This window comes from Orycteropus afer, unplaced genomic scaffold (assembly GCF_000298275.1).
Source record: "Orycteropus afer afer isolate SDZICR_OR568_19922 unplaced genomic scaffold, OryAfe1.0 scaffold00013, whole genome shotgun sequence".
In the NCBI taxonomy this organism is placed as follows: Eukaryota; Metazoa; Chordata; class Mammalia; order Tubulidentata; family Orycteropodidae; genus Orycteropus; species Orycteropus afer.
In genome coordinates this window covers 11,667,088-11,694,701 of record NW_006921600.1, presented here as the reverse complement: position 1 = coordinate 11,694,701, position 27,614 = coordinate 11,667,088, and the positions used below count along the sequence as shown (strand labels likewise).

Below are 27,614 nucleotides of genomic sequence, written 5' to 3'. Positions count from 1 at the left end.
TTCATCTTTGCTTCCCTATTCTTTCTTCCCTTTGACATCTCTCCTCTTCCTCACCACAAATGGCTCAGCTTCTGGACTTTTTGTTAAAGGCTCCCATTTGGTTACCCAATTCAAAACTTTGGCATCAATTATAATTCTTCTCTTTGACTTGCCACCTACATTTAATCAAGTATTCTCTTGCTTTTCTTTTGTAAATTCACAAAATTCCAAAGGCCATTTTAAGCTTAAACCACTGATGCTCATGGAATGGAAGGGTGGGGTTGGGTGGTGGGCAGGCACAGTAGGGACAAGGAGTTGGAGCATCATTTTGGATTTTTTTCAAAATGCACATGTCTCACCCCAAGCTTCTTATTTCCCTTGAAGAGCTAGGGAGGTGTTGTAAAAGCCTCACAGGTTGATGCTGACACACCCTGTTATGCACCACTTGTTCGAGTCCTTATCACCTGGACATCTACAACCACCTCCAACCAGTTTCTTTGGTTTCCACACCCCCCAAGTCTTTTTAAAACACCACCTTCAGGAAAACATCTTCCATTAAAGGTATATGTGTGCAAGTATAGGTGTATCTGTAAGCATTTGCGTATACATGTTTGTATGTGCTATATGTGTGTGTGTGTGTGTGTGTGTGTGTGTATAAAATAAAGCATAGAGGCGGCCAGTTAAAATGGTTCCCAGACATAACCAAACATTTTGCAGGATTGGTTTAATGGGTTTGAAGGCTTAGGACCATAGTCTCATGGAACAACTTGGTCAACCCACACAACATAGTCCATAAAGTTTCTATATCCTAGTTCGGTTAAGTAGCATCTGGGGTCTTAAAAGCTTGTGAGTGGCCATATAAGATATAATTATTGGTCTCTACTCTAAAGAAAAAGAAAAAGAAGGAAACCAAAAACTCAAAGGAGAAACTAGTCCACAGAACTAACTGCCTACACAAACCATGCCATCATCTATCCTAATATCAGAAGAACTAAATGGTCCTCGGCTACCATGACTGACTGTTCTGGTATCAGAGAGTCCCAGATAGAATGTGAGAAAATTGTAGAACAAAACTCAAATTCTTAAAAAAAAGAAAAGAAAAGGCCAGGCTTACTGTACCAGTAGAGACTAGAGGAGCCTCTGAGATTACTGCCCTGAGATGCTATTTAAACTTTGAACTGAAACCACTCCCAGAGGTGTCTTTCAGCTAACTAACAGATTGGCTCATAAAATGAACAATATCACCCATGAGTACTACTGTGTTCCTTTGGGGGGAAAAAATCATCTATATGAGACCAAATAGTCAACATTTATGTTACAGCAAAGATCATAAGGTCAGGGAAGATATATTAATGGGAAAAAAATAACCAGAATGGAAATAATGAGAATGTTGACACAATATGCATAGAAATTATTAAATGGGAACCCAAGCACAATAAAATATTTAAAGGAAAACAAAATATCTAACATTAAAAATTCTTCAGCACCTCCCCCACTGACCTCAGATTATACCCAAACTTGTTGACACTCCATAATATGACACCATCTTTCTCTGTTGCTTCTTCAACTATGGGTACCTCAAGGTTTTTCTCTCAGTCCTCTATCCTTCTCACTTGGGTGAAATTTTACAGAGCGAATTCATTTTCCATACAGCAGTTCATACACATTTTGTCTCATGACATTGACTGCAATTCCCCACAATGTAACAGCTCTCTTCCCATTTCCTCCGTATAGTTACCTCTTCCCTGTGTCCTTCCCTCCCATGTACTTCCACCCCACACCAGATGTCTCCCTGTGCAAACACTGCCTTTCTGTTCTCCCATGAATGATTGATTGCTCCCAGGAATATATCTACCTTATGTAAATGTTCACCCCATATGCCTGCCTGTTGTTTGTCTGGAAGCCATAGGAATGAGTTCCATTCCAGACCTGAAGAGTAACTAGGGGCCATAGTCTCAGGGGTCTCACCAGGCTCTATCAGACCAGTGCTTTTTTTTTTTTTTTTTTTTAATGATTTTGAGTTTTGTTCCACATTGTTCTCCCACTCTATGCAGGATTTCCTGCACCAATCCCCCTCCAAGTAGGTAACAATGGAGCTGGGCACCATCTAGCTCTTCTGGTCTCACGGTCATACAGGCTGAGGAAGATTGTAAGTATTCTTATAGCTCCATTCACTATCTGCATACTGATGACTCTCAAATCTCTGTCTCCAGCACAGATCTCTTTCTTGTCAGACTGCATTATCCAACTGTTTACTGCACATCTCTTAAACTCAGTATGTCCAATTTATTATGTTAATCTCCTCCTCCCCTCTGTCTCACTAAATCACTATTCACCAGTCACTCAATTCAGGTATCTGGGAGTCATCTTTTCCTCCTCTCTGACCTTTTCCCTCCACAACAAATAAATCATCAAATCCTTTTATTTCTCTACATCTCCCAAGCCTGATCTCTCTATCCCATCTCAGATGCCTTATTCAGGCTCCCATTATTCCTCTTCTGGACCACTGGTCTCCCTACCTCTGGCCTTGTCTTCTGGAATCAGTTCATTTTTCACACTGCCAACAATGTAATTTTTCCAAATTGCAGATTTGATCATGCTACTCTCCTGCTTAAAACCCTTCAGTGTTTCCCCACTGACTTAAGGATAAAGGTCAGTACCTGTATACAAAGCTTTTTGTGATCTCTATCGTCTACCCACTGTGGAAGGTTCGTACCAAGTTCAGTTCCCTAACATATTATCCTCTCATGGCTCTGCACCTTTATACATCTTATTCCCACTGGAAGGAGCTCTAGTGGCACAGTGGTGAAATATTTGGTTGCTAATTACAAAAGTTCTGCAATTTGAACCCACAAACTGCTATGTGGGAAAAAGGTGAGGCAGTCTGCTTCTGTAAAGATTACAGCCTTGGAAACCCTATGGGGCAGTTCTGCTCTGTCCTATAGGGTCTCTACTTACCCACTGCCATAGAGTGCATTCCAACTCATAGCAACCCCCATAGGGTTCCCAAGGCTGTAAATATTTATGGAAATAAATTGCCTCATCTTCCTTGGTTAGTTGCTTGTGGGTTTAACCGCTGACCTCTGGTCAGCAGCCTAACCAGCTGTGCCACCAGAGCTCCTTATAGGGCACTGTAAGTCAGAATAGACTCCAGGGCAATGGGTTTGGTTTTGGTTTATTCCCATTGTTTGTAATTTTCCCCTTGTTTTCCTAATTCCTTCTAGCTCTTCAATTTTCAAATCTAATCCTTTTATCTATTTTCAAACTTAAGACCATTATATGAGACATACTGTACAAAAAATTAAGATGACCAGTCCTTGTCCTTAAGAAACTTGTAAATCAAGACAGAATCTCCAAGGAAAAGATCCTAATAAGATGCTAACAAGCGCAAAAATACACAAACCACTTATCAGTAAATGTGTACTCATTCTGTTGGAGTAACTGAAGGTCTTTGCGGGAGGGGTGTAAATTACTAGCACCCTAAATTGGCAATGACACAGTTCTTGGAGTGCGTAATCTGGAGCATTCTTTGAAGCAGTAGATGTTAGATCGTCCAGATCCCACGTGAGAATAGCCCTCGGAGACCCGCGATCCCTAAACTACCAAAGGACTATAACTTTACGCGGAAACTACCATTTAAACAGTTTAGGGCCAGTGAGGTTCCAAGGCCCGCCAGATAGTATTTCCCGGAGGCTTCTTTGCTCTTCAATCACACAGCTCAATCCCCACTCGACCTTTGACCACCCCCTGTAAGTGACAAAACACCCAGCGTTCTTTCTCCTTTTCGCCCCAACCCTCAGACTCCCACTCAGTCGCTTTCAGTTCCTCACTGGCCATCAGAGAAGAGAGGGTAAGGAAGGAGTACTCTATTTTGCTCTCTAAACCTCCCCACTAGTAGTTTTCCAATCTTCCTACAGGCTGTCAGGCAAGCAATTATAGCCTAGAGCTGTTGCGCAGGCGTGTAAATGTGCTTACAGATGGAAGGGCACTTTTTTCCCATCCCAAGAGGATTCGTTACACTGTTGTGACGCAGTTGGCACCCGCTCACCGCCTTCACTTACGACTGGCTATTGCCGAAGTCCGTCACATAACCACGCCCCCTTCCTTTGCCTAATCTCCCAGTTCCAAACACGTAATAAATCGTCCAGGAGGCTACGCCTCACCCCCTTTCCTGCGCTGAGCTCTGTGATTGGCTAAGAGATCTGGCATGCTTTCCTGCCTCCTGTCTCTCTCCTCCCCATGAGAGCCGACCTCTTGCAGCATCTGAGAGGCTGGCAGGACCCCGCGGAAGTTGTCAATCAAATTCCTCCCTTCCCACCTCCCACGAGGCCCCTCCCCCTAGCCGCGCACTCTTGCGCGCGCGCATACAGGCATACACACACTCCCCCCTTCCCTGTACCAACCACCTTCTCAAGTTGTAGCGGTCGCTCGCTGGGGGTTCTCCGTGGGCGGCAGACGGGCGTGGGGGTGGGGGTTGGGCCGCTCGGTGCTGCAAAGAGCGAGTGTGTGCGCGCCGAGGCCGGGGCGGCGGGTCACCGCCTCGGGAGATGAGGGGCCGGCGCTGACAGGGAAGAGCTGGCACCGCGGCGGCCGCTCCGAAGGGACCCGCGATGGCAGCGCCCCGGGAGGCGGCTCCAGGCAGGACGGGTAGCGGTGGCAGCTGCCACTGAAGCGGTGGCCGGCCGGCCGGCTGGCGACCTCAGCTTAAGAGGCGAGAAGAGCGCTCAGCGACCGCGCGCCCTCACCTCAGTTGTCTAAACTTCGGTCTCCTTTCCACCCGCCCTCCGCGCCCCGAGTCAACAACTTCTTCACCCCCCTCTGCCCCCGCCCTTCCCTCGTCAACCCCGGGAGCTCGCTGCGCTGCGGGGACCAGGAACCTCCGGGACTGAGATGTGGCCGTAAGGCGTTGGCGGGCGGCGAGGAGAAGCTCGGCGGCACCCGAGAGCGGGAGGGCGGTGTGGCTGGGGGGACGGGGCGGAGGGGCGCGAGCTCTCCGCGCCTCTCCCCCGCCTCCTCCTCCTCCTGCCATCGCCGCCGCTGCCCGTTCCGTGCAAGCAGAAGCCCGAGCTGCCAAGCGCCAGGGCCGCGGAGATGTCGTCGTCGTCGCCGGCGGGGGCTGCCAGCGCCGCCATCTCGGCCTCGGAGAAAGTGGACGGCTTCACCCGGAAATCGGTGCGCAAGGCGCAGAGGCAGAAGCGCTCACAGGGCTCGTCGCAGTTCCGCAGCCAGGGTAGCCAGGCGGAGCTGCACCCCTTGCCCCAGCTCAAAGGTAAGCCCCGCACACCCCGGCAGGGATCGCAGGGTTGGCTGCGGTCGTCTCCGCGCCAGCAGAGCCATTTCCTCTAAGGAAAACCTTCGCTTAGCTGGGGTTCCTAGGGTGTGTGCGAGCGGTGTTTCCCAACCATGACTTGGCGCCCCCTCCCCCCGTATTAGTTTTCCAACAGGTTCTATGTTCCAGCGTCTTTGCTTTTTTCTTACAAATTCCTAATTTCCTCTGATCTTCCCATTTTAGGGGAGGCAAACACGTCTTCTCACCTGCGCGCTCGCTTACCAGGCCTTCGGATTCATTCTCCTCTTCTGCCCCGCAAGGTAGAAGAGTTCTGCGCTCTTCGCCCAGGCTCCCCCTCTCCCGCTCGGGCTTTAACAGTCTACAGCCTTACCTTCCAACCTTCACTTTTCCGAGTCTACGCTCCACTTTGGCCCACTCTTAGCCAGTTCTTTACTTTTCTAATTATAAAGTCGTATAACTTCCTTTCCCATTGACTGTTCCTAAGAATCACACAGACCAGCAATACTAATGCAAACGCCGGTTAAGAGTTAGCTAGCCTTTAGACTTATTTATAACGAAAAAGCCTAAAAATCTGACCAATGTAATGCTTAGTTACTTGATTATGAGGTTTAAATGTTTTTAGCCCAAAGAATAGAAGGATTTAAAATGCTTCATTGTCTGAGAAGATATACATGCGAAATTTGGGCAAGTATAAAGGAGTACATACTGTCACTATGCAATGGAATGGAAACTTACTTCGCCAAGCAGTGATTCCTGGGAGTTTGTAGGTCTGTACAGTACATATTTCAGATTGCTGTCCGCTTCTAATGCAGAAGTTGGCACTCATTTTGGCTCGCTTTCTTTTCCCACTAGGTTTAGACGATTTTAAATAAGTTGTTTTCTGGTGTTATCGTTTATTCTTTGTGAATTGCTGCTGCTTAATTTTATAATTTTAACATCTATTTTTATGAGATACATACCAAGATGGATGTACCCATTTAAAATTTTGCAACAAAAAGAATCTGATAGAGATCTAGATTCCCTGCTTTGCAAGGCCAAGAAATTAAAGGTTCATACTAAAACATAAGTATTCAACAGATTTTTCAATCCATTGAAAAAGTTTAAGCATTCCTTTCAAGGCCAATCTGATTCTGATTTGTATTGGGGCATATGAATCCAGCCTTAGTTTGGCAAGAAGTCTAAGGAAAACCCCAGATCAAATCACATTTGGCCTGCAATAGCTCTGTATCCCCAATCAGAGACTGCCTTGCCTTTTGGGGTGCTTCTAAATCAAGGATATCCTATAGCAGAATCAGACTGGCTTTTGAGAGGTTTTATTTAAGATATGCTTAATAGCAGCTATCACATTTATCATTTGATTGCTCTTTAGCATACAAAAATTATTAAAACTTAACACATGGTAGTCAATGGTAGGCCACAATTGTAGGCATTGCCAAGACTCTAGTTCTTAAGAGATGTCCTAAGCTTTAAAAGCATAGTATTTACCTGTTGGGACATTGTATTATACTATTCATGGATTTTAAATTTTAAAGTTAATTAAATTATCCTAGTTATTTTTACTCTATTATTTTTTTTCATTCAATTGTCAATTATTTTTGCAGTTTGAAGGTTTAGTGCTAGCATTTTTTTCATATTTAGTTTCTCAGTAAGATATTGTGGTTCATTAGTGTTGTACTTATTACTATTTTATCCATTTTTATTTAATAAATAACTTTAATATTAAAAATGGTTGGTTTCATGCCAGGAGATGCAGCTTTTAAAAGCCTGGCAAAAATATCTGTAGAGTCAGTAATCATCTAAGTTACATGATCCATGGTTCAAAAAATTGAACATGCCATTGAATTTTTTATTTATAGTATTTGGTCACTAGTACAGAGAGAAAAAAATAAATTGAAAATTTAGGTTAATTGTAGAAATTTTGCATGAAAATGTAGTATTCCTCATAAGGGAAGTTTTATGTTCAAGACAAATAAATACAATTTAATTGAGGAAATAAGACCCTTACTTGGATTACCCATTAATAAGAAAAAGTACTTTTTTTTTCCAGATTCAAAAATGCTTGAAAAGTGATTTAAAAAAAAAAAATTAGTTGCTTCTCGGTACTTTGGCAGTGTGCTTAGTACTACAGTGTTGTGTTTTTTGTCAGTAGTACTTTTTTTTCCATTTGTGTCCTTAACAGAAACCAGTAGAAAGCCCTTTAATATGTGCATGAAAGAGAATTTTTCTTCCTGCTCTGAAATAAAATCTTACTATGGGCTGTTCAGATATCTGTGTATATCCAAGATCTTTCAAGTGTTTATTCCAGCTTGCTTATGTTACACTTTGTCCACATGAGTCTGAAGTGGAAGGGTGCCAGCTAGTTTCCCTTAAAGCAAACTATGGGTAAGGATTAACAAAATAATCCAACCTTTCATCTGTAAGAAGTTCATTTGTGCAAAATCATTTAGTAAGTGGATTGCAGGATTTTCATAGTGAAAATGTTCAAAATAAATTATCTGTTTTTTGTTACAGAAAGTATTTAATAAACAGGCCTTGTAAAAAGGAGTTTTTAAAAATAACTATTATATTATGGGTCCTGAAAATTAAACTGCCTCATACTGTATAGCTTTTTTATTTTTCTCAAAACACTTTTTTCTCTCTGGTTGTATTAATCCTCTAATCTTCTCTTAGAGAGAGGTACTACAAAATAAAATTAAAGCATATTATCAGTCATTTTTGCTCTATAATTTTTTTTTAGCAAACAACTTAACTTTTCCACTTTAAACTTTCCACCTGTTAACTAAGAAATAGGAAAATTTTAATTTTAATAAGTCTCTATTAGAGACTAGAAGGAGCTCTGGTGGCGTAGTGCCTTAAGGCATTTGACTTCCAACTAGAAGGTTAGAGGTTCAAACCCACCAGTCACTCTATGGAGGGCAGACTGGGCAATCTACTTCTGTAAAGATTTACCATGTTGGAAACCTAAGAGGGTCGCTATGAGTTAGAATCGACTCGATGGCAGTGAGTTTGTTTTTTATTAGAGTATGGAAAGTTTTTATTCTGTTTAATCTATTTTGTTTAAGTTTCTAGAAGGATTGGTCTGGTATAGTAGTTGATACCTTATATATAAAGCGTTTTAGCATTTTCAAATTATTTTATCCTTTTATTATGAAAGTATATTATTCTTTATAACAATTAAAACAGTCTAAAAACGTGTAATCCTCAATCCCTATGTCCTTTGCTTTTTCATACCTGCTAAGGCGGTTCAAATCCACCAGCCACTCCTTGGAAGGAAGGTTGGGCAATCTACTTCCGTAGTGATACTGCCTTGGCAACCCAAGGAGGGGTCGCTATGAGTCAGGTTCGACTTGACGGCACACAACAACAACAAGGTGATACTTGAGCAGCTCTGGTGGTGTAGTGCCTAAGGCATTTGACTGCAAACCAGAAGGCTGGCGGTTCAAACCCATCAGCCACTCCTTCAAAGGATGATCAGGTGATATACTTCCGTAGTGATACCACCTCAGAAACCCAAGGAGGGGGTCACTGTGAGTTGGATCCAACTTCAAAGCAGTGAGTCTGCTCTGGTCTGGTGTCATAGTGGTTAAAGCATCCGGCTACTAACCAAAAGGTCAGCAGTTAAAACCCACCCACCTCTCTGAGACAGAATAATGTAGCAATCTGCTTCCATAAAGATTTACAGCTTTGGAAATCCTATGGGCCGGGCCAGTTCTATTCTGTCCTGTTGTCCTATAGGGTCACTATGAGTCAGAATCAACTTGGTGGTGTGTAAAATCCACAGCTCAATGTGTTTCTACAGACAGTATATTTTATTCAAGACCCATATTATTCCCATTATTGATGAGAAAGATGAGGCTTAAACAGATTGGATTCTTGCCTGTGATTATCAGATGGTGTTGCAACTGACACTAGAACCCAGTTCAAATAATTTCTTTTTTTTTTTTTTCTCCTTCCCACTTGTCCATGCTGTTTGAAGTAGTTTGATAGAGTTGGGTCATTGAGATCACTTAAAAGTAAAATTTTAATCTTTTTGAGTCGTTTTCCTCATCTGTAAAATGGGGATAATGCCTTCTATCTTTCCAGGATTATGGAGATTAAGTGAAATAATATAATTAAAGTTCCTAAAAATAGGCAAAGGATGTTAGTTCCCATTGTCTTTGATATTTGAAAATCCAGATTTGAAGTACTTTCAAAATGAGGGATTCATAATCACATTGCTTGTGTATTTAAAGTTTGATTTCATTTATAATTCAACTATTTAAAATACTAAAAGATACAGATAGAAATCTTTTGCCAAGCAAAGAAGTTGACTCAGCCAGCAGAATTGTATAGATACGCATTTCTCAGTGGTGAGAGCCAGTAAATAACAAAGAACAGAATTAAACTAGTTTTGAGATTGAAGGTCCCCTTCAGCTGAGGTCAAGAACTTCTCAAGTATCACACAGATTCTTTTTTGGTCCATTCTTGGAACCTAGGTCCCATTGGAGTTATTAAGAACAGTTAACAGTGATGCTGATTGAAATGCCTTGCCTCCCTTTAAGAAATTTCTTTTTCCCCTTCCGTGTATGTGGTCCTTTAGGTCCCTACGTGGCATAAAAGGGTTGCACTTGTATGTTGTTGTTAGGTGCCATCAAGTCAGTTCCAACTCATTACGACCCTGTGTACAACAGAACCAAACAGTGCCCAGTCTGGTACCATCTTCACAATTATTACTGTGTTTGAGCCCCTTGTTGCAGCCATTATATCAGTCCAGCTCATTGAAGATACTCCTTTTTTTCGCTGACCCTTTATTTTTCCAAGTTCCATGTCCTCTAGGGTCTAGCTCCTCCTGATAACATGTCCAGCTATGTAAGATGGAGCATTCTGGCTATATTTCTTCCAGGACAGATTTCTTTGTTCTTCTGGCAGTCCTTGGTATAGTCAGTATTCTTCACCAGCAGAATACCCCAGTGGTGTGATGGATTAAGTTCTTGACTGCTAACTGAAAGGTTGGCAGTTAAATCCGCTAGTGAGTAGTTCGTCAGGAAAAAAGACCGGGCAACCTCCTCCCCTAAAGATTACAGCCTAGGAAATTCTATAGGGTGGTTCTGCTTTATCCTCTGGGTTGTTATGAGTCAGGGTTGACTCAGTAGACTCAGTGGCACAGAGCAAACTAACCAAAAGGTTGGAAGTTGGAATCCACCCTGTAGTGCCTCAGAAGAAAGCCCTAGTAATCTGCTTCTGTAAAGATTACAGCCAAGAAAACTCAATGGAGCAGTTCTACTCTGTAACAGTGGAGTTGCCATAGTTTCCTAGGCTGAAATCTTTACCAGAACAGGTTGCCGGATCTTTTTTTTACACAGAGTGGCTGGAGGGCTTGAGCCCCCAAACTTTTGGCTTGGTGAAATAGTCAGGTGCTTAACCACTGTGCCGTTAGGGCTCTTTGTGGAACCAAATACATGACATAATCTGAAGTTTCACAGCTAACTTAACACCTTTTTTGTGGGGTAGATTTTTTTTTTTTTTTTAATTGTGATTTGGGTGAAAGTTTACAGAGCAAATTCATTTCCCATACAGCAGTTTACACACACATTGTCTGATGACATTGACAGTTTACCCCAATGCAACACTTCCCCTCCCACTTCCTCCTGATAGTTATCTCTTCCCTGTGTCCATCCCTCCATGCACTCCTGCCCCATGAACTGTCTCCCTGTGCATAAACAGCCCTTCTTTCTCCCATGATTGTTCTCTCCAAGGGATATAGCTACCTCAGGTACATGTTCAACTCTTATACCTGTCTTTTTATTTGGCTGGAAGCCACAGGTGTGGGTTCAATTCAAGACCTGAAGTGCAGCTAGGGACCATTGTCTCAGTGGTTCCACCAGGCTCTATCAGACCAGGAAATCTGGTCTCCCCCTTTTTTTTTTTTTCTCCAATTGATTTTGAGTTTTGTTCCACATCGTTCTCCCTCTCTACCCAGGATCTCCTACATAGACCCCCCCTCCAAGTGGTTGACAGTGGTAGCTGAGCACCACCTAGTTCTTCTGGTCTCATAGTCATATAGGCTGAGGATTGCATGGTAGTGAGGACTAATTGGTTCCATGAATCTTTGGTTTTCTTCATTCTTCTTTGCTCTGGATGAGGAGAGACCCATAGTTGCATCTAGATGGCAGCTTGCAAGCTTTTAAGATCCCAGTTGCTACTCGCCAAAGTAGGAGGTAGAACAATGTTTTGTGTAATATGTTATTCCAGTTGAGCTTGATGTCCCCTGTGACTATGGTCCCCAGCCCACAGGTTCAACTACTCAGTCTCTCTGTTACTCAGTTTTTAAGGTTATTGGATGTTCTCAAAGTTCATGTAAACCTCAAACCCCTTTTGTGATTGAGATGGCATTAAGAGAAAGTTGAAATGTTAACAAAGTATGTTAATCTGAATGTTAAAATATATTTGTTTTTAAAAACCGAAACCAAACCTACTGCCATCTAGTCAATTCTGACTCAAATAAATTCTATAGGACAGAGTAGAACTGTAACATAAGGTTTCCAAGGCTGTTAATGTTTATAGAAACAAACTGCCACATCTTTGTCCTGCAGAGCAGGCTGGTAGGTTCATACCTGCTGACCTTTGAGTTAGCACCTGAATTCTTTAATCACTGTGCTACCAGAGTTCCTCTTGTTAATAAAGGGATAGAGCATTTCAGTCATTTTAGGACTTATTTTTAAAAAATTTTTAAATACAGAGAAATTGCTAAATACAGTGCCCATTGTCTTCACTAAAGGAAGAACTTTACTATTTAAGGTTTTAACATCTTCAGAATTCCTGCTTAGGAACATTTTTTTTTCTCTGTATTTTATTTTCATCTCTGATCTTTAATTAAATATTGGATTATTTTATGAAGTATCTAACTGAATAAAATGAAATCAGTAAAAATGTATTTAGTAAAATAGTGTGTGATCCTTGTGCTAGAACACAATTCTGTAAATAGGCTTAAATTATCTTCTGCATCATTGATATTCATGGTTGCTTTCGGCTAGTTATTTGAACTTTGAACTTTAGTTTAATCATTTTTACCTTCAAGACTAATATTTTCCATTGATAAGTTCAGAAAAATAAGTGTTTTTATGAAGTATTGCCACTCTGGATCAAAGATGGGCTTATCAATAAAAACAATACATTTAGGAAACACTAGATTTGGGGGCTTCATTTAAAAAATTTTTACAATTGTAAACAGATGGGGATAGAGAGCCACTTATTCTTATTTGTTTAAAACTGGTTCTCAATCCTAGTTTGTACACTTGGAGAGTTTTTAAAAAAATCAATGTCTGGGCTCCACCCAAGAGACTCTAAATTAATTGGTTAATTGGTTAAGGCAGGACCTGAGCTTTTGTAGTTTTAAAAGCTCCCAAAATGATTCTAACGTGAAGCCAGTGTTGAGAATCACCAGTTTAGCATTATCTGTCTATTGATTTAATTCATTAATTGAGACTTTGTCCTTTTCTCTCAGATACTTACAGCTCATTAGCCAGCCTATTAACATTTCCTGCCATCACATCACCTCCTACTATTTACTTCTTACTCTCTCTACTTTGCTGCCCCCTACGGCTAATCGGCAGATATCCTGAAGGAGATAGGGCTGTTAGATTCTGGAGTTTCAGGTCTGATGAGGTGATTTTATCAATTGGACTTTGCTGTAGTCATAAAAATTAAAGCCCAATTGTTATTATTTGATATCAAGTTGTCAGTTTTTTATCCTCTGATTTTTGGAGCTGTGGCTGAGCTGGCAAGTAAAATTGAGAACATATGATAGAGTTTGCCTGGTCTTACTCCCATTATTCAGTATAATAAATGAGGATTCCAACCACTTTAGAATGTAGAAGGAGCTCTGGTGGCTCAGTGCCTAAAGTACTTGACTGCAACCCAGAAAATTGGTGGTTCAAACCCACCAGCTGCTCCACAGAAGGAAGATAGGGCAGTCTACTTCCAGTAAAGATCCACCTTGGAAAGCCAATGGGGTTTGCTAGGAGTCTGCACAGACTCAGTGGCAGTGGGTTTGGTTTTTTGTTTTCTTGGGACTGTAAAGCTGATTTCTGCTCTACACTCACGGAGTTCTTTGCTGCTTTGAGATCCAAACCTAATACTACTACTGTTGAGTTACATGCATTATCGTGTTGAAACCTAGGTATTGAATGAAAGAAATATTTTTTAATTTAACTGTGTTTTTGGTTCTGCCCTGTGTTTATTTAGCATCAAGAAATATTTTTCTTCTGAGCATTTTTGCATCTATTATCTTACTTACTTTTGACCAAAGCTCTTTATCCAAGGTAGGCATTGAGGAATTATATACACTATCCCTGTCTTGTATTTGGCATTTCTCCTAACTTACTTAAATACTTGTATTTGTTGATTTCTTGTGTGATTCATTGTTCATTGTTACATAGTGATGCTTTCTTTCCAGAATGAGAGAGTACATTTCTTGTGAAAGCGGAAATCATTATCTATTTTTGTTTTTAAATTCCATTATGGTACTGTTTTAGATTTCTAGGGCTGACATAACAAAATACCACACACCTGGTGGTACAGTGGTTGAAGCAATTGGCTGCTAACCAAAAGGTTGGTAGTTCGAGCCCCTAGCTGCTTCCACAGGAGAACGATGAAGCAATATGTTTCTGTAAAGATTGACAGCCTTGGAAGCCCTGTGGGGCATTTCTGTTCTGTCCTATAGTGTCACTAAGAGTCAAAATCAACTTGACACCAGTGGGTTTGTGTAGTTGTTGTTGTTAAGTGCCCTCGAGTCAGACCTGACTCATAACGACCCCTCCTTGGGTTTCCGAGGCGATATCACTATGGAAGTAGATTGCCCAATCTTCCTTCTGAGGAGTGGCTGGTGGGTTTGAACTGCCAGCCTTTTGGTTAGCAGTCAAGCGCCTTAGGCACTGTGCTACCAGAGCTCCCTTGGGTAGCTTATAGGAGCAGAATTGAGTGTCTCATAGTTTTGGAGCCTGGGAATCTGAGATCAGGGCGTCTGCTGTGTGGATTCCACCTGAGATTTTGAAGAAGAATCTTTTCCATGTCTCTTTCCTAGTTTCTGGTATCTCCAGAGTCACAGGGCATCCTTCCTTTGTGTAACTGTCTCTGTGTATCTTCTTTTTTTATGAGGACACCAGATGAGACTAGGACCCCCCCCCCCCTTCTCGGGTATAACCTCATGTTAATTGATAACATTTTCAAAAACCCTATTTCCAGTAAAGTCAGGTTCACAGGTACCAAGGTTTAGGACTTTAAACATCTTTTTGAAGGACATGATTTAATCCATTAGTACTTAGGTGCTGTTGAGTCAGTACCAAGTCATAGTGACCCTATGAACAGCAGAATGAAACACTGCCTGGTCATTAGCCACCCTCACAATCGATGCCATGCTTGAGCCCATTGCTGCAGCCACTGTGTCAATCCATCTAGTTGAAGGGCTTCCCATTATTATCCATAACAAGTACCAAATACAGTATTCTTTGCATGATAAATATGATCATGTAAACAGAATCATTATTTTAATGAAAAATTACTTGTTGTTTATCTTTTGGTCACTTATTCCTCTATTTAAAGTTATTGATTTGCCTCTTTCAGTTGTGTTTGATGCTGTCGGGTGTTAAGTGTTTGTCTACTAACTGAAAGATTGGTGGTTTAAATCCACCCAGACGTGCCTTGGAAGCCAGGCCTGGAAGTCAGCTTTTGAGAGATCACAACCTTGAAAACCCTATGGAGTTGTTCTACTCTACATATATGGGGTTGCCGTGAGGTCAGAATTAAGTCAACAGAGACCAATAATTAGCATCATTTCTGTAATGTTTTGTTTTAATATATTTATGTCTCAAATTCTTTCAAGATTATTTAAAGTAAGTAAATTCAGGGTTTTTAGTACCTTGACAGTAAATAGTAAATGCAGGTTTAAAATAAAGGATTATTTGCTCTTGTATATAAAAATATTTTGCCAGTGACTGTGGTCGTGACATGTAACATTACTGATAGATTTATTGTTAGGGAAGATGTGTAAATTTCTGTGAAAATGTATTGCAGAATTGATGCCCAGACGTGGACAGGTATCTAAAAATTGAATAAACTAAAATAATCAGTTTACAATCAGTAATTTCTAAATTGGAGGGTACAGTCTTTGTTTAAAAAGATGTCCTTGAAAGAGATGAAAGGAACAGATTTAAAATATGTAATTACCTTTGGTGTATTATAAGTAACAAGGATATTAAATATTTTGCTGGACTTCATGTGACAGACTGGATTTATACAAAGTAGATTTCTACTTGTCTGAGCAAAATATTCACTAATAAGTTTCAAGCCTAGTTTTATGTATGTCTTTTTAAACTCTCTGAAGAAATTTGTTCATGGAGGCTTTAGAGAGAGTAATGGTGAAGAATTTCTGTAATTTTGATCAAGTTTCCTAAAAAAACCTACTGGGTTTTTTTTTTTTTTTTTTCCAATGTAAACCGAAAAGTGAGTATGATAGGATCACGTGAAAAATTCAGAGAATCTTTTCCTAGTTGGATACTGAAAGTGAGCGATTTCTTGGGAACACACTCCTCCTGCTGGAATGGTGATGCTAATTGCATCTCCTATAACCTTAGTGTGCTGTTATCTGGTTGAACCTCTCAGGGGTGATTGGAACCTTAGCAGTCATTCCAGTTTCACCTCCATTGGGAACTGATTTTACTCTTTTGTTCTAAATAGATAGGTATTTTGTCATTTCATCAGAGTAGCTTCCCATAAGGTAGGGAGGAAAACATGGGTTTTAAAGCTTTAGTCTCACCTTTTGGATACTCTCAGATTTTGCTCAATGAGTAAACAATATAGGTAATAGCTAAAGAGTTCAATGTCTGAAACAAGAATTTTTTAATGAATGACTTAGAATTTGTAGTTCAGGAGTATCAAATCTTAAACATAGCTTCAAAAATTAAAAAATTTGCCTTTAATTGGTTTTGATTTGCTTTATTCATTTTATTGGTAAAGGATATTCTAGAGTTAAAGCTGTTTCAGAAGTTGATGATTATTTGAATTTCCTATTAATCCCATGCCTCTAAATGAAATGAATGGGTGAGACAGTTTTTGTTGTAAGCCTTTAATTTTCATTAGTAAGGCTAGGTGTGTTTTCTTCCCCTCCCCTAACAGAAATTTTCAGATTTTTAAAAAGATACAGGAAGCATCTGTTGAAGGTATGAGAAAAATAAGAATTTATAACTTCTTGTGCTACCATTTTTCTTTTCATGGGCCAAAGGAAAAAGGTTCTTTATTGTTTGTTTTTTTTACATCTTCCCCCTCCCTCAGTTCTTTTTGCCTACTGTGAAACTATATACACATAATTTTCCTTCTAAGTTTTCCTTCTAAGCTTTCCTCTTTGGTTTCCATAGTGCTTAAAATACAGATGAACGATTTCTTTACCAAGCAAAGTAAATGAAACTATGAATGCTTTTTTCTTTTGAAGATAAATGCTGTTAGGAGCTTGTAGTTTGGTGGGAAATATAGATGTATAAGCAAGCAGTTTCTAGCATGATAAGTGTTATGATAAGGCTGTGCACTAAGATACTAGGAGAGTAAGTGAGGGTTCAACCCAGTTTTGAGTATGGGAAGGAAAAGATATAGAAAGCTTCCTGAAAATAGTGACAGGTAAACTGCAACCTAAAAGGCCAAAAGATGTTAGGCCAAGACATATGGGTTCTAAGAGGTCCACCTAGAGTAACAGTATGTGTAGACCCAGAGGTAAGTGAGCTTAGCATATTCTGACCACTGTGAGCAGTCTATGTGGCTTTGATAAAGAGTTAAAAAGGGGACTGGCTAGAGAAGGGACTAGAACAATAATTAAGGTCCGGATCATAGTGTCCATGCCATGTTGAATGAGTGTGAGGTTTTTATTGCGTTTACATCTGACAGTAGTATGAACAGTGTATTAAGGAGTGGGAGTGAGTACCAACAGTTACAAGGCTGTTGTGGTGATCCAGACAGGAGATGATAGAGGACTTGTCTGAGTGGGAATGAGATGGTATCATAGGCAGCACTTGATGAGAGGGAAGAATCAAGGATAATAAGTATCTGACTTGGGCAACTAGATTACTACAGTAGTTTAGTGAAAGGCAGAAGGGAAGATTTGGGAGTAGAAGATGATGGTTCTTGGTTGGACAGGGTGATGTGACTGTGAGAAATCTTAAGTGAAGCAATCTAGTCAGAAGTTGGATATTTAGGTCTGCCCCTAAGTAGAGAAGTCTATGCTAGAGATGATTTGGGAGGCTTTAGCTTATGGGTGGCACTTGAAGTGATAGAAGTAGGACTGACTGACAATGTGTAGAATGAAAAGAGGCCAGGTATTACTAACATTTAGATGATGGTTAATGGAGAAGGAGACTATGAAGGAGCAGCCAAGAGGCAAGAAAGACAGCTTGCATGGAGGCCAAGGGAAAGAGGAGAGAATGGAGACAAGGTAGTTAAAGGAAGAGAGCCTTTTGGAAAGAAGAGAGAGAAGTGTGATAGTTACAATGAGAAGAGCTGTGGACAAGTCAAGTAAATAAATGAAAAGTTTGCATGGCTTTGATAGTCTTTAGGGAACATTGGTGACTTGAAATATGCTTCAGAGAATTGATAGGCTTGAAACTTGGTTGGGGAATTAATGGAAATTGTAAAAATGGAATCAGTGAGTATGGATAACTCTTTTAGGAAGCTTGGCCACTTTTTGAAATACTGTGCCACTCCTTGGAAGTAAGGTTGGGCAGTCTACTTCTGTAGTAATAACTGCCTTGGAAACCCAAGGAGGGGTCGCTGTAAGTTGGATCTGACTCCATGGCAGTGAGTTTGAATTGGTTTTGGTGCTGCTAGGTGGAGAATGGATTGTCACAGAATAAGACTTTTAAAAATAAGAACAATTAGGAGGTTATTTTAATAGGCTAAATGAGATGTGATGTGGCTTGGGCTAGGGTAGTAGCAGTAGAGATGGAGAGAAGGAGATGTATTTGAGTTGGTTTGGATACTCTTGTTAGTTGCTGTCAGGTGCCCTTCAACTCATGGTTGCCCTGTCCTGCAGTATCTTCATGATCATTAGTATGTTTGAGTCTATTAGTACCACTGTTGTGTCGGTCCATCTCATTGAGGGTTTCCTTATTTTTGTTGGCTGTCAAATTTACCAGGAAGTAGATAGGACTTGTTAATGACTTGATAGAAGGGAGGTGGGAGAAGGAAAGGTAGGAGTTAAGAATGACTCCCAAGTGTTTTAGTTTGAATAGCTGGATGGATAGGTGTATACTACTGAGAAATAGCACACTGGAAAAGGAGGCAGGTGTAGAGGGAACATCCAGAGCTATATTTTAGAAATTTCAAGTTGAGGTATCTTTTGGAAACCCAGTTATGAATATCAAATAGACTTTTGGATGTGCAAATGCAAGTGTGCCCATTTGGTAATTTCTGTAACTTCTAAACATTAATTACATTATTTATTTTAACATTTAATGGTTGCCAAGACTTTCCAGTTTGTTTAATTAGAAAATGACCATACTTTGACCACAAGGCCCAATTTGGAATTAGCTATGCCCTAATCAATGGACTGTCTTCTGAGTACATCAGATGGCAGGATGTCTTTGGTATATATGTGAGAGAGATCACAAAATATGTTGTTAAGTGCAGGAATAAAGTTAGAGTTATTTAGTTCTCTATTTTCTTCTTGTAGACTGTAAATGAGTCCTTCCAGACTTGAAATCCATGCTTTCCTTCATAGCATTTAGGCAGTCAGTGCTCAGTTGTAAAATGTATTTAATGAATTAAAGCAAAGGCTATTAAACTGATGTAAAGAAAAACACCATTTTGTTTCATGCAGTTATTTATAATTTTATAATAATAATCTATAACTGAGTAATGTTTACGTATAGCCCCAAACTTGTTGTGGATGAAGAAATCAAAACCTTAGGTAGATTATGTTTTTGTGTGAGTATTTATAGCTTGGTCTTCTCTTTTGGCCATTGATTCTTCCTCTATAGTATGAGTGTTGCCTACACTGAAGCAAAATTATTTTTTAACAGTGTGAATGAGAAGTATTTATAATTTATAATTACCAAGAGATACTGGTTTCTTTTAGGCCCTAGGCAAGTAGGCAATATTTAACAAAGGTTTTTCTAAGAACCTTTAAAGTAGGGGGTCTTTATTAAAATCTTCTGATATAAAAATGTATCATTGGTCTTTTCTGGTTTCTCACTTTTAGTACTGGCTTCCCTCACCTTTTTCAAGTAAGGAAAATTTTTCTGAAGAAAAACTTGAGAATTTGTTTTATGATTGCATATATCCATTCCTCACTTATTGATATGGTTAGGTTCCAAAGACCTATTTATGTGAAAATGGAGGATGACTACTTCAGATCACAAAATGGAGGATAACTATCATTCATCAAAACTGCCCAATTACATCATTATGTAACTGCCAAACCACTAAGAATCATGGCTCAGACAAGCTGACACATTACCTTAGCCATCACAGCCAGCATTAATCTTATCTAGCACCTTGGCATTTGTTACTACCAGGCACATATTGTTAATGCACAGAATAGTCAGTTAGTAGATTTTTAACTGTTGTAAATGTGAAATCTCTGATAATGAGATAGTTATAAGTGATCTGCTGTTAGCAGCTTTAAGGAATTACTATGGATTATCAAGAACTGATTAGACTATATTTAATTTGTACTTCTCTTTTAGAAATGCTGGGTATATTTCAGCCCCACTCTACACAAATTGTATGCACACAGTTTTGATAGCTTTTTTTTTTTTTTTTTTACTGTGGCCACATTAGCATAGCACTCTGTCTTTCTGATCAATATTTCTCAATTTGAGAAAAGAGTAGGGTGTTTAAGGGAGGAAAAATTTGAGCAAGGTAACTGAGACTTGGATGTAAATGTCAGTTGGGCTAATTCCTCCATCACTTTACTGATTTTACTCCTCTGCTAAAACCTCCAGACAATCTGAAATTAGACACTTATATGTTATCTCCTTAAGTAGTTTCCCACATGCATTTGTGCTTTGCATTTGTGCTTCAGTGAATGAACCAATCTAACTTGAATCCAAAGTAGAAACAAAGTAACAAATATAACAAAGGCTTTTAAGATGCAATTATTTTTCATAGTGATATTTTCTTCATAGGAAATTTCTATCATTCATACAACAAAAGTAAAAATAACCCAGTACCTAGCTACCAGATACCTAAGCACTAACTTTGGTACTTTCTTTTCTTTTTCTTTTTTTTAAGATCTAGAGAAGTAGCTACTCCTCCTATGGAATAGGAATGACTATTTTAGGATACAATGCTTACTGTGAGTCATGAGTAAGTTTCAATTATCATGGTTTTCTAAAATAAACTCACTATTTAAATGCAATGAGAAATGTCATATTCTTAACTACTCTATTTCTTTTATAATGGTTTTATTATTTTTGCAAAAACGTATAGGCTTATTATTAAAAAACAACTATAAAAAGAATCTTAAAAGGTAGAATGTAAAAATTCCAACCCAGAGAAAATCTCTCTTAAAATTTGGAACATTTTTGCATGTTTTCCCACTAGTAGGATTATATAATGTAAGCTGGAGTCCCTGGGCAGTGCAAACAGTTAATACGCTCAGCTGCTAATGGAAAGGTTGGAGATTTGAGTGTGCCCAGCATTACCTCAAAAGAAAGGCCTGGTGAACTACTTCTGAAAAATCACCCATTGAAAATCTTGCTCTGTCAAAGAGCACAGTTCTACTCTGACATACGTGGAGTTGCCGTGAGTCGGAACCAACTTGATGCGAGGTATTTTGTAACCCAGTTTTTCACTTAATACCAACACCAAACCAAACTCACTGCCGTTGAGTTGGATCCGACACATAGCGACCCCTCCTTGGGTTTCTGAGGTAGTATCACTACGGAAGTAGATTGCCCAACCTTCCTTCCGAGGAGTGGCTGGTTGGTTTGAACCACCAGTCTTCTGGTTAGCAGTCAAATGCCTTAGGCACTACACTGCCAGAGCTCCTTTTTCATTTAACATTGAAAATTGTATATTTCTGAAAGAAAAAAATAATTTAGAATTGTTTACAAATAAAGTTTACATTTCTGGAAATAACTGAAATAATTTGAAACGATTATGAAGTCATTATATTAAAAGAAGAGAAAATATTTATACCAGTACCAGTATTTAATATTTGAGAGGTAATTTTTCTTGATGAAAGGAATGTATTGTTGCCTCAGAAAAAAATTATATACAACATTTTGCATAATTTCAAGGTTGTTCGGTCCTCCCACTTTGACTGCCATCCATAGTCTGATGGTAGAGAGAAAGGGGGTGCTTTTGGACCTTACCAAAAGCCAAACCCACTGCTATCAAGTCCATTATGACTCACAGTGACCCTTTAAGGCAGAGTAGAGCTGCCCTATAGGGTTTCCAAGGCTGTAAACTTTTGTGGAAGCAGACTGCCTCATCTTTCTTCTGATGTGCAGCTGGTGGGTTCAAACTGCTAACCTTTTGTTTGGCAGCCAAATGATTTAACCACAGTGCCACTAGAGCTCCTCTGTATGCCTGCTTTAGAGACTTGAACAACCTTGTTAAAGTGGTAACAGAGATACCCACTTTTTGGGTTTGCTTTATGCCACTTTGCTTTTTTGAAAGACCTCTGTTAGTACCTGTTTTTGCTAACTAAAAGAAATCCAAAGAGGATTTTCACTCTTCTGAGGCAAAACTAGCATTCAGCCTTTGTTTTGCAGTAAGCAGTTAGAGGCAGCACGCACCCTGAGCATTGCCTAGCTCACTGCCTAGCTCACTGCCTGAGAACAACACTCAGTATCTCAGCATCAAGCCACTAAAACTTTGAACTGTGTCTGTGAACACCATGTTAGTGTTATCTTAGGTTTTATGTGTTGTTTGATATGATTTTTAGTAGGTTATTTTTTGAGTCTGGGAATGCTTAAAAATGTTTCCCGTGTAAATGGATGGTAATTGCTTTTTCTCTTTACACCATTTCAGCTTACAAAAGGTTTCATAGGAATGCTTTACTTTAAACGGGAAACCTGTACTTTTTTTTATTTTTTTTTAATTTTTAAATGAGGTTTTAAGTATTTCTTAGTAGTTACAATTGGGAATAACTACAAGATGGGAACTTCATCACAAGTATCAAAATTTAAAAATGATTACAGCCCTCCATTTCATTTATAAAGATCTTTTTAATATTTCTTGTTCCCTAAAAGTCCAAAATGAGAAACAAAGATGTTCCTAAAAACCTGTTCAATGTAATAAATAGCAAGTTTTATATTCAAGTAGAATTAAGCAAATAGCACAAATATTCCTTTACTTTCCCAGGGGTCTATTTTTCACTAACCTGCTTCCTAAAGTCCAAGGTTCCATATTCTATGGGAGTCCACATAACATGTCCTAGTCACTCACCTTCATTCCTTGTTCTTTTCTACTTCTTATCAGGAGGGGTTTTAGAATACAAAAGAGAGCAGACAATTGATTTTTGAAATAAAATTGAACAGAGTAGTTTAACTCTTCCTTAACAGTTGTAGGCATGTTTACATTTAAATGATAATTGAATAAAGCACAGAAATAAAAGTTTTAGATAGTATTCTAGGGATTTTCTTAAAATGATATGCATTTGTATATTAGAATTCATTATCAAACTGTTATGATGCATGTATTCATATTTCTTAAAATGTGATGTATACCATTTTCCCCCATCATTTTCAATTCTAGTGAAATCACAGAAACTTAACAGTCATATTTAATTACAATGATGTGAATCATTTGTTAATAAATGTTTCCTTTGTTACTTTATAATAGTCCTACCCTCTAAAGTTTCAAATAAAAACTGATTTTAGACTCTCAGTTATTAATGTTCTAGGGGTATGCCAAAAAAAGCTACATGTCCTATATTCTGTGCCAGTTTCTTAAATTAGAATCTTGGATTGCATCCTCAGCGTGTCACTGTAGTGGTATTGTGGGTTGCTATGATACGGTGCTTCTATAATTTGTAGAATGAATTCTATAGGAGATTCTACTTTTGATGTCAAATATGTGAACAGCAGTAATTGGGGATATGATACATTTTTCCTTTGAGGAAAATTATACCTATGAAACTAATACTTCTGTTGCAAATAATGATAACCTCCAAACAAACCAAACTCACTGCTGTCAAGTCGATTATGACTCATAGCGACCCCTCCTTGGGTTTCTGAGGCAGTATCTCTGTGGAAGGAGATTGCCCAACCTTCCTTCCGAGGAGGGACTGGTGGGTTTGAACCTCCAGCCTTCTGGTTAGCAGTCAAATGCCTTAGGCAGTGTGCCACCAGAGCTCCCAGTGATACTTAGTACTTAAAAGTATTTATCCTTAAATGTAAAGTGAGATACTTGAAATAATTTGGTTATCCCTAAGAAGTTTAGTTTATTTATGACATTAACTTTTATAAAAACAATGAGGAAGAAGAGGAAAGCTTTATAATAATAAGTAAACAAAATTATATTGTTCTTCTGTTTGGTATTTACAGTCCTCAGAGAAACAAACATGAACTTTCTGGTAAGATGCATTTGACACAATACCAGCAAAACCATATTACAAAAAAACTCCAAAATTTTACTTTAATGGATTTTTTTTTCACCCCCAATTCAGTGAACTATTCCTCCTTTCCATTTTATTTGGTAGTTTTTAGGTTTTCATTTATATGTCCCATGCAAATGTTTATCAATCTTATTTTTTTATTATAAATTAGTATAGGCAGCATAAAGATAAAACAAAGATCTCCAAATGTGTGTTGCATATATTTGTGATGGAATAATATTATTGGTCTGTGGTATTATCACAGTTGATCTTATTTTTTTTTAATTGTAGTAAAATATAGATAACAAAAAATTTGCTACTTTAACCATTTTTAAACATACAATTCAGTGACAGTAATTACGTTCACCATTTTGTGGAATCATCACCACTATCTATTTCCAAGTTTTTGTTGCCCCAAGCAGGAACTCCGTACCTCTTAAGCAACAACTCCACATCCCCCTTCCCCCAATCCCTGGTAACTGCTAATAACTTTTGTCTCTGTCCATTTGCCTGTTCTAGATATTTCATTATGTGGAATCATACAATATTTGTCCTTTTGTGATTGACTTATTTCACTCAGCGTGATGTTTTCATGGTTCATCCATGTTGTAGCCTGCGTTTGAACTTCATTTCTCTTTATGGCTGAGTAATAATATTCCATTTTATGAATATACAAGGAACTCTGGTGGCATAGTGCCTAAGGCATTTAAACTGCTAACCAGAAGGTTGGCGGTTCAAACTGACCAGCCACTCCGTAGAAGGAAGACTGGGTAATCTACTTCTGTAAAGATTTGTTGTTGTTACATGCCAGTTGAGTCGGACCCAACTCATAGTGACCCCTCCTTGGGTTTCCAAGGCAGTATCACTATGGAAGTAGATTGTCCAACCTTCCTTCTGAGGAGTGGCTGGTGGGTTTGAACCACCAGCCTCCTGGTTAGCAGTCAGGCATAGTTAGGCGCTATGCTACCAGAGCTCCCTGAAAGACAGCCTGGTCTACCAGGCGGGGAGCTGCTGGTGGGTTTGAATCGCCAGTGTTGTGCTTGGCAGGCGACTGCCTTAGGCCCAAGGCCATCCCCTAGGGTCCCGTAAAGATTTACTGCCTTGGAAACCCAAAGTGGGTCACTGTGAGTTGGAATCGACTTGATGGCAGTGAATTTGGTTGTTTCCATCTTTCTGCTATTGTAAATAGTGCTGCAATGAACATGGGTGTGCATGTATCCATTCCTGTCCTGACTCAAACATCTCTAGGATATACACCTAGTAATGGGACTGCTGGGTCAAATGGTATCTCCAATTCTAGTTTTCTAAGGAATCACCATACTGCTCTGCACAGTGGTTGTATCACTTCACAGTCCCACAAGCAGTACGTGAGAGTCCCAATCTCTGCACAACCCCGCCACCATTTGTTATTTTCTGTCTCATAAACCTTGCCATCAGTGCTGGGGTGAGATGGTATCTCATTGGTGTTTTGATTTGCATCTCTCTGATGGCCAATGATCATGAGTCTCTTCATATATTTGCTGGCCGCCTGAATATCCTCCTTGGTGTGAAGTATCTATTCATGTCTTCTGCCCATTTTTCAATTGGATTGTTAATCTCTTTGCTGTTGAGGTGTTGGAGCTTTCTGTCAATCTTAGAGATAAGTCCCTTGCCAGATATGTAATTATCAACAAGTATGAATTTGTTGCTGTAAATTTGTTATGTGCTTTTTCGTGGTGTTGATTTCTTTGTTCCATGTAATTTTCTGTGCTGAGCTCATTTTGTTTATGAATTGTGTTATCACTTCCTTCATTGCTATTGTTTTAGTATTAACCTAAATATTTGTGCTGGTCCTTTTTTTTCATTTTCACGTGAAGGTTGATCATTTTTCTTTGAGGTTACCCTGTGATTTATAGTTTTCTTCCCAAGTTTAGAACAGCCAGAAATCTTGTAGTTGTCTTGACTTCCCTACCATTTAGAAGTTCTGTAACTACACAGTTTTTTTTTCCCTCTATTTGGTTTGTAGTTGTCTTCATTTGTCAATTGATGTCTCCGGTTCCCTGTATGTAGTCTTGTAGGCTTATTTATTTTGGATGCTTCAATAACTGGATTGGTTTCTGGGTTATGTCATCATGTGTGTTAATGGTCCGTTATTGTTTGCTGTTGTTGGTTTTCTGTCCAAAGGACTCTCTTTAGCATCTCTTGTAAGATTGGTCTGGTTTTAACAAATTCCCTTTAATTCAGTTTCTCTGGAAATGTCCTAATTTCTCCATCATATTTGAGGGACAGTTTTGCTGGGTATGTAATTCTTGGTTGGAAATTTTTCTCTTTCAGGGCTTTATATACACCATCCCATTGTCTTCTCACCTGCATGGTTTCTGCTGAGAAATCCAAGCCTAGTCTTAAGGGTTGCCCCTTGTAGGTAACTTTTCATTTTTCCCATGGTGCTTTCAGGATTCTTTGTCCTTGGTTTTGATGAGTTTGATGATGATACGTCTCAGTGATTTTCTTTTGGGGTCTATCCTGTTTGGGGTTCGTTGGACTTCTTGAATGGATATATTCTCATCTTTCATCATACCAGGAAAATTTTCTTCCAACAAATCTTCAACAATTTTTTCTATGGTTGTATTTTTCTCTTCTGTTCTGGAATTCTGATTACACATAGGTTATTCCTTTTGATGGTATCCCACATGAACCTTAGGCTTTCTTCATTTTGTTTTGATATTTTTTTTCTGGTTGATCCCTTTCCAAAGAAGTTCTGAGGTATTTTCCTTCAGTCTCACTAATTCTGTCTTCCATTGATTCCTTTCTACTCCTTTCTGTGTTCAGTGTCTTATCTATTTCTGAAAATTTAGTATTAATCTTCTGGATTTCTGTCTGTAGATTTTGTATCATTTCTAATTTTTCATTTTGTTCTTGTATTGTCTTTTGAAATTGTTTTAGGATATTTTCTGTTTTCCTCAGTTTTGTCAGTGTTTTCCTTGATCTGTCTCTCAATTCATTGAAGGTACCTAAATACAATTCTTTCGAATTCCTTATCAGAGAGTTCCAATGTTGCATCTTCCTGAGGGATATGTTCTGGGTCTGTATCCTGGTCCTTTGTTTCTCCTCCTTTATCTTGCTTCTGTGTGTGGACTGTGATGCTCTGTTGTCTCTGAGGCATTGTGACATTTTTGTGTTTATATGTAATTGGTGATTGTATGTTGGAGTGACTGGCCCATGATTTTTGTTTCCTTGGTAATCTACGTAAGCAGGGTACTGTGCTGTGCTCCTCTATTTGCTACTTGGCAGCACTTACACACTCACCACCTGTCTCATTTCCTGTTGTCAGCTACCCATATGTCTCTGCCATCCTTGGCAAATGGAGCCTGTTCTTAGGGCCTGTTTTTGTTCAGTTTTTCCACTAGTTGGTGTCTAATCCACTTCCGTATACTTCCTTTCAAAGCTCAGGGCTCCAGGATTATCTTCTGTATCTCTGTCAATTGGTTTCTCTTTTCTTTGTTGAAGAGAGTCTGTGTAGCTTGTCTGTCTGTTCCTCCATCTTACCAGAAGTCTCCATCAAGTCTCTCACTTTGCCTATTGTTAAATTGTTTTTTATTATTGAGTTACAAGAGTCTTTATACATTATGGATACAAGTTCCTTATAGGATGTATGATTTTCAGATATTTTCTCCCATTCTGTAGTTGTCTGTTCACTTTCTTGATGGTAACTGCAAAAACGGCAAGGAGGCCACATGTTCTGACCTCCTCTAATCTCACAAGAGGAAGACAGCAGTAACCCAAGGCCTATTACTGCAAGGC

The 27,614-nt window shown here is 39.2% G+C and overlaps 1 protein-coding gene across 1 annotated transcript in view; it reads left to right on the top strand.

Moving 5' to 3' along the window:
• Positions 1 to 5,070: 5,070 nt before the first annotated feature.
• PPP2R5A (protein phosphatase 2 regulatory subunit B'alpha) overlaps positions 5,071 to 27,614 on the top strand; it is a 119,708-nt gene continuing 97,164 nt past the window's right edge. Inside the window, exon 1 of the mRNA XM_007952799.2 lies at positions 5,071 to 5,248. Coding sequence (XP_007950990.1) covers positions 5,071 to 5,248 — 178 coding nt within the window. The remainder of the gene's footprint in view (positions 5,249 to 27,614) is intronic.